The 7,075-nt window shown below is 38.2% G+C and overlaps 1 protein-coding gene across 1 annotated transcript; it reads left to right on the forward strand.

Annotated features, from left to right (window-relative positions):
* The first annotated feature begins 611 nt into the window (after window positions 1-611).
* On the forward strand, window positions 612-4,166 carry LOC137921766 (juvenile hormone esterase-like). The gene is made up of 4 exons (XM_068764587.1): window positions 612-641; window positions 1,106-1,301; window positions 1,925-3,204; window positions 3,697-4,166. Exons 2-4 carry the CDS (start codon window positions 1,125-1,127, stop codon window positions 3,866-3,868), a joined length of 1,629 nt encoding a protein of 542 aa, XP_068620688.1. The 5' UTR covers window positions 612-641; window positions 1,106-1,124; the 3' UTR covers window positions 3,869-4,166.
* The last annotated feature ends 2,909 nt before the right edge of the window (window positions 4,167-7,075 follow it).

Genomic DNA, 7,075 nt, shown 5'->3' on the forward strand with positions numbered 1-7,075 from the left:
TTTAACATATTTGTGGGTTATACAAAAATATTTTAACTTAATGTTACTGATACGTCGTTTCATACAAGTTGATTAGTTTTAGTTTTAAAAAGTTTAAAGGAGTGAATGTATAACACTTTTGCTGTCAAACATGGTATGTCCATTCCGAAAATCGATGGTTTGGTTGGATTATAATAAGAAACAATTTCCAAAAATTGATGACTACATATTAAAATTAATAATTGTTTGATATCTGTCTTTGCACACTTTGCACTTCCAGAAGTTTTCGGCTTATCGCATTTCAATTGAAAAAATAAACACATTTCAGAGTAATTACACTCGTTATTGGAAAAAGTGTGAATTCTTTGAAGCTGTTCGTTCAATGAGCTATACGTTCATCTTTATACACTTATAATCAATCATCCCGTAAATACTTAACATTACGAGTGTCTTTTATATGTTGTCGTGGGATTAAACCTAATTTATTTAATAAACGTTTGAGCGTATGCATTAGTTTTTTTAATGAAACATAGCTCTGTACAAACACTACTATGTGTTCCGCGCGGACTTCGCGGAAGAGTCTCAGAGCGTGCACACATCAACTTCAAGTTCAGGGCCAGTAGCCGCAGTATAAAGTCCATTCATTTACTGTATATATTTAGGTAATGTATGTAGTGAAGGATTTATTTAATAATAATACCTCTTAAAATTAAATCGCTTTAACTAATATATTAAAAACGTTCAGGAAAGTGATAACAAAACATTGACTTATTTTTCTGTGGGCTCTTTTTAGATTATTAAGCATTTGGAATTCTGCGTAGCTTCATTTTGTGTATTTTAAATTGAGAAATTTCCTACAGAAGAGTTAAATTTAATAAAAGTTTGTATGAAATCGCGCTCTTCTGGTATTTTTATTGACGTGACAAGTGATCCAGTGATACAAAGTAGTTTATAATCGTCGGTCAACTAATATCCGTGGAGCTTGTAATTAGCATGGCTATAGCGCTATATATTTAATAGAAATATAGCATAATTGATGTTGCTGTCATTAAATTCAAATCGCAAGTCATTGCGATAACGATAGCCCTCGTGTTCAGTGTGCGATGAGACGTCGTGATATGAATAGGTTTGGGCGGTAGTGTGTGATGCGGCAGCACTGGGTGGTGCTATGGTCGCTGTGGGCGGCGCGGCTGGTGCGGCAGCCCACTGTTGAGGTTCGCGTGGGCGGAGGACTACTGCGGGGCGCCGTGTCGCCCGACGGCTCGCACGCGCAGTATCTGGCCATCCCATACGCTACAGTGCGGCCCCACAATCGCTTCAAAGTGAGTAACTTTTTCGTTTAAACCATACGTTTTCAACCGTTTGCAGATCGCTTCCTACCATTACAATTTCCCAAATGTTTTATTATCTAGCATTATCGTGAATTTATTATCTTTTAACATTCACAAATATTAACTCTATATCATTAATTCGTGCTTCTTGTGCTTCTGATAATAAATCGTGATATGTAATTAACTAAGCGTGTGAAGATGTACAACAATGGAATTCTGAAATCGCACATAAGTTAGAAAAAATTGGTAAAGTTTTTATTTTTTATTTTATGTTTCGAAGGTTAAAGACAAAATTTGATAAAACATGCTACAAAAAACAATATAGAATAGTTAATAACAATATCAGTAGTTGTGCGTATGTGTTGCTCATTTTAATGTTTACATACGTCATAAGTTGATACTATAGCCTATCAAACGTTGTTAAATTTCATTTGAAAAGAGCGGCACACAGTATAATTAAAGCATTTCCGCGTACTCTGTATTACATCCATCACTCTTCAAGTTTATTGTTTTCCGCGCTCTCGATGCGGTAAATATTATTTAATGTTAACTGCAGGTGTAGGTACTCCATATAACAGAGTCAGGAAGATCTTTTACCGGTAGATCTGTTTCAGGCAGCCGACCCCGAGCCAGCGTGGGACGGGCTCTTTGAAGCCATAAACGAGAACGTGCGATGTCCGCAACGGATCGGCACGAGCTTCGTCCTTGGACACGAGAATTGCCTCGTCCTTAATGTTTACACGCCCATGGACGCGACGCCTTCGTCACGACTTCCAGTGATGGTGTTCATACACGGCGGCGGGTTCTACGAGGGTTCAGGCTCGAGACATCTGTATGGGCCGAAATACATCGTCTCCAAAGGAGTTATTCTAGTCACTATCAACTACAGATTAAATATCCAGGGCTTTGCCTGTTTGGGAATAAAGGAGGCCCCGGGTAATGCCGGAATGAAGGATCAGGTGGCAGCCCTGAAGTGGGTACAGAGGAACATAAAGGCGTTTGGGGGGGACATGGACAACGTGACGATATTTGGGGAGAGCGCCGGTGCCGCTTCAGTCTCCCTGCACATAGTTTCTCCAATGTCTAGAGGTCTATTCCACAAGGCGATCTTGCAGAGCGGCACCTCGCTCGCACCGTGGGCGATGCAGTATCGGCCCGTGTACATGGCCAGCCTGCTCACTCGAGTCATGGGATACGGAACCGAAGACCCCATGGAACTGTACAGCATATTGAAGGAGAAATCGGACGCCGAGCTCATTGTGACAAGAGTTCCGAGAAAAGAAGGCAACGTGATAGTATCGGAGTGCTTATACGTGCCATGCGTTGAGGAAGAGATCGAAGGTGTAGAGCCATTCCTCTCGGAGCTCCCGTATGAAAGTTACAGAAAGGGTGATTATAATAAAGTGCCTGTGATGATAGGACTTAGCTCCGCCGAGGGATATTTGATGGCGAGCATGGAAAACTACACAACCATACCAAAGATTAAAATCGAGACGTCCTTGCCTAAGGACTTGACGTTCCCAACAGCGGAAGAAAAGAGAGAGGTAGTGTCGGAGTTGGAGAAGCTGTATTTGATAGATGGATCGTATTCAAAGGACTCTTTATTTGAGATAGCGAGATATGAAGGCGACGCTTTCTTCAGCCACTCAGTTTTGGAGGAGACGGAATTGGCAATAAGGACGAACGACCAGTCCGTTTACAGCTATTTGTTCGCGTACGGAGGCAACAGGAACTTGGCGAAGTTCTCGTCGGGGCCGCCGTACAGCTACGCGCCCGGGGCCACGCACGCCGATGATCTCTTTTACCTGTTCAGCCAAAGCTTCTTGCCGTCTCTCTTCGAGAACACAATGATTGACACGATGACAACTTTGTGGACTAATTTCGCAAAATTCGGGTAAGAACTTATCATTTTTACTTTAGCTGTTTTCCTTAATAATAATACGAGAAGCCGAGTAATTTTCTCAGTTTTACACCTTCTTTCCTCTCCAAGGAACTTCGCACGAGTATGTTTAATGGCGATCCGGTGAGAGTCCATAGTTGCATATCTGGGTGACTTCTAGATTTAAGCTATTCACTTTAACCTGGACAACAAATCTCTTCCTGGCGTCGACTTTATTTTACATAAGGTGACCAAAATATTTTGCCCAATGGTAGGTTTTTGATCTTGAGTGACCGGAATGACGACATTAGTGCGATACTGACTCCATGACATATGCAACATTCTTCGCCCCCTCATTTCTGTGGCTTCAATGCACTTTAGTTTACTTTTTTTTACTTTCCACGTTTCTATACTTTAAAGAAACATTGTAAGCTTTAAGGATCTTACACCACAAGTCTCCGTAGCTGTCGCAACATCACTGTTGTGCTATCGTTAATCTAATTCCAGTGATCCGACGCCGGTGGTCACCGCGCAGGTGCCGTTCAAGTGGTATCCAACGAACAGCACCTCTCCTGAAGCGCTGGTCATCGGAGAGAAAATCGAGTACGGGCAGCTGCGGTACAGCGACTCCCTCAAGTACTGGCAAACAGTCTACAGCAAATACAGAAGAAGATCTTGAGCCAAACTCTCTCAAAACTATAAACCGAGTTTAGAGCCAGTAATTGTTAGAGCATTTGTGTTCGGCCATTCCGTGTATGTTATACGAGCTTGGACACGGCTGTGATTAGGGTATTTTATCTGTGGTTATATTGTTAAAAGTTTAGTTACCTTTCCTTCGGCGATTTTCACTTAACCTTTGTGGTAGCACCATGAACATACCGGATGTAGCGTGGACAATTCACGCTCTACTACGGGAGATTTCTATGACATAACTCCGTTTTAGGAGATTGTCTCGTGGAGTCAAAAGTAAAACTCGAGTGCAGAGAACAGACTGGACTTTTATTTGCTGAAACCCTATATATATATACCATAAAACTACGTAAACGAATCTAAGAGCTTACAATATTTATACATTCAAACACAATCCCTATTTACAACCAATCAAATGTGACTTTTGTGTGAAAGCGACGTAAGATGTGTGCGACAGAGAAAGGTATATGTATATTAATTAAAACGAACACTCCGAACGCACCGCGCAGCATTTTTAAAAGTTTCTGGACTTCTTTCACCAGCTCTGCGAATGTTAGCTTTTAATAATTTTAGTAGGAATCCCACATAACTGTCTCCCCTGGACGATAGAGTAGAATATATATTTATATATATACCATTATTTTCACAAGCCCACACACACGTATATTTATATATAATTATATTATGCGTATTCATTAGCATAATATATTCTCTTCCATCTCAATGATTCTACTTTCTTTTTATTTATTCTATTTCTAGTATTTTATGATATTATCTTGTCTCACCTTTTCACCGCCTTTATCAATTTATCTTTGCACCGCCAAAACGACTATCTGGCGGAGAATGCCTTCGGCATCAAGTTCGCCGTCACATGAAAATGTATAAAAAGTTTTTAAATAAATAAAAAGTAAAAATAGTAAAGTATCTTTAACATATCTTGAAGATTGAAGTCTCGGAGAGAAAATATTGTCCATATTTATACAGCTAAACATTCGTTCATCGCTATTATTCTTATATTTACTACTATTACTATGCAAACAATTTTTCATAAATATATCTGCTAAATGCACCAGCCCAAGCGAAGTATATATGTGTAAATGTGTGGGTAAAAAGGGCGAATTTGGCGGCGTATCGATGGACGCGAGCGACGGAGACGCCGGGATATTTCGGCGCAGGATTAAAGGTATTATAAGGAAGCCAATACCGTCTCAAAACCGCCGACCAAATTCCGAGTACTTGCCGAAAGTAAGCCGCTTACCGACCGCTCCTTATTAAGCCCCGGTGAATGGAAGCGGGACCGGGTGAACGAATGCAATGAATGAACGGCTGCTAAGCCGGGATCCCCCGCCGCCGGGAGCGAGCTGTCGGTACATATTGATTGTTTCGCGGCGCTGCGTATTTGCCGACCGTTTTATTACATTTGCGTGATTTGTATTGTTATTGGTGTAAAAAGTTTATCAAATAATAACTTGTAAAAGAATCTTCTAACAGTGATAACGAAGCTTGAGAATCGTTAAAATTAAAATCCAGTCTGAGTTTGTTGCGGTCTTTCTCAAATCGCCTTTGGAATTCTCGTACCATTTAACACTAATCATACCTACAATTACTAGGTACCTATTTCTACCATAGCGTGTCAAATGACCCGACTTTATGTTTACCGCTTGAATGTATAAAGTATGGTTATTAAATAAGAAATGAAAATTAAATTTATTATAATTAAACCAAATAATATATTGACCATTTCATTTACAAACGCAAAAAATAAGAAGTTTTGATCAATGGGTCATTTGACCCCTTCTGGTATATTTAGTGTTAATTAGTATATATAAGATAAAGTAGATATAAAATACTATAGTGGAAAACAGTTGAGAAGATAAATAATTTAGAACATAGATTGACATAAATACTTACTAATAAGGAATTAAAATTAAACCAAGAGAAGATATATTGTAAAATAATAAAGTAGAGCTGAAGAGCCAGTCAGTTTAGAAAAATAAGAAATAGAATAAGTGTCAATGTAAAAAAGCAACATGAAAAATATTATCTTAAATATAAATATGTCTGCTACCTGAAAGACAGAGGCATGAACGCGTGAAACAAACAGGGAGCTCAATATGATTACAGTTTCTATCAAATTTGGTTTCTTTGGCATTCACGTGACTTTCGAAAATAATCGCTGTGAATGGTTCTTATTTTTCTCTGGGTACAGTTTATGTTTGTGGTATTAGTCTTTGTGGGTATTTTTCAACCTCGTGTAATCCCGGGCTTCGCAATCTGCGTAAAAATGAACCTATATTTACAAATCCGAATTGTAAAAAAACCGGCCATAACTGATAGAAAATTAGGATAACACTAAGCAAATTCTGTATCAACGATCTATAAATAAGTGTTTATATGTTTCATTGTTGTCACATAAATATTACTTTAAACCTCAAATTTAAATTCCTTGAATATATAATATATATATTGTCAAGCTACTTGTATTTCTATATTTAAATGTATCATTAATTATGTATGGGGCACGGGTCAATGGACCCAAATTCATAACCTGATACCTGACATAATTAATGATACATTTAAATATAGAAATACAGGTATATATATATATGTATACAAATGTGTGTATTCATATATATTAGAAGAAGAACACTGACAGTTGTAACATGTTTTGTGTCATGATCTGTCGTAATGGTTTTGATCTGTGATCCCGCTGCTTTTTTTGCTTTCATTACCGACAGTACCTGCATAAGTATTTACAACCAACAATCTGTTTCGGATAGTAAAAATGTGTTTGAAAATCAGGCCAACCTAACCTTGATTCTCGACTCGACTAATTTTAATTTATATTCGTAAATTTAATTCTCAAGAGTTGAGTATTAATTTGAAATTATACAAAATTAAAATTCAAACTTCAAAATAGAAACAATCGAGTCATCGATTAATACGTATTCCTTGCATAAATTGCTAATAAAAATTAATCAAGTTTTGTTTAATATTTTTCGAAAGAGTTCCATAAACAACAACTAGATGGCGCTGATATAAATATTGCATTATACGGGTCGCGCATTACGTTCGACTATTCAATTAAGTTCTGGATAATCCATATTTTATCTTTATTGCCTATAAACTATTCAACGTAAACCGCAGCGCGAACGAAACAATCTGTGTATTCAATAAGGATTAACGCCGTAGTCAC

Source organism: Battus philenor, unplaced genomic scaffold (assembly GCF_028537555.1).
Source record: "Battus philenor isolate CCGP_79_NKW_IND1 unplaced genomic scaffold, ilBatPhil1.0.hap1 SCAF_19, whole genome shotgun sequence".
NCBI classification, from domain to species: domain Eukaryota; kingdom Metazoa; phylum Arthropoda; class Insecta; order Lepidoptera; family Papilionidae; genus Battus; species Battus philenor.

Coding starts and splice junctions, on each gene's coding strand:
- LOC137921766 (XM_068764587.1), top strand. CDS start 1,125: ATGCGGCAGCACTGGGTGGTGCTATGGTCGCTGTGGGCGGCGCGGCTG. Junction 1,302..1,924: donor GGCCCCACAATCGCTTCAAA/GTGAGTAACTTT, acceptor GATCTGTTTCAG/GCAGCCGACCCCGAGCCAGC. Junction 3,205..3,696: donor ACTAATTTCGCAAAATTCGG/GTAAGAACTTAT, acceptor ATCTAATTCCAG/TGATCCGACGCCGGTGGTCA.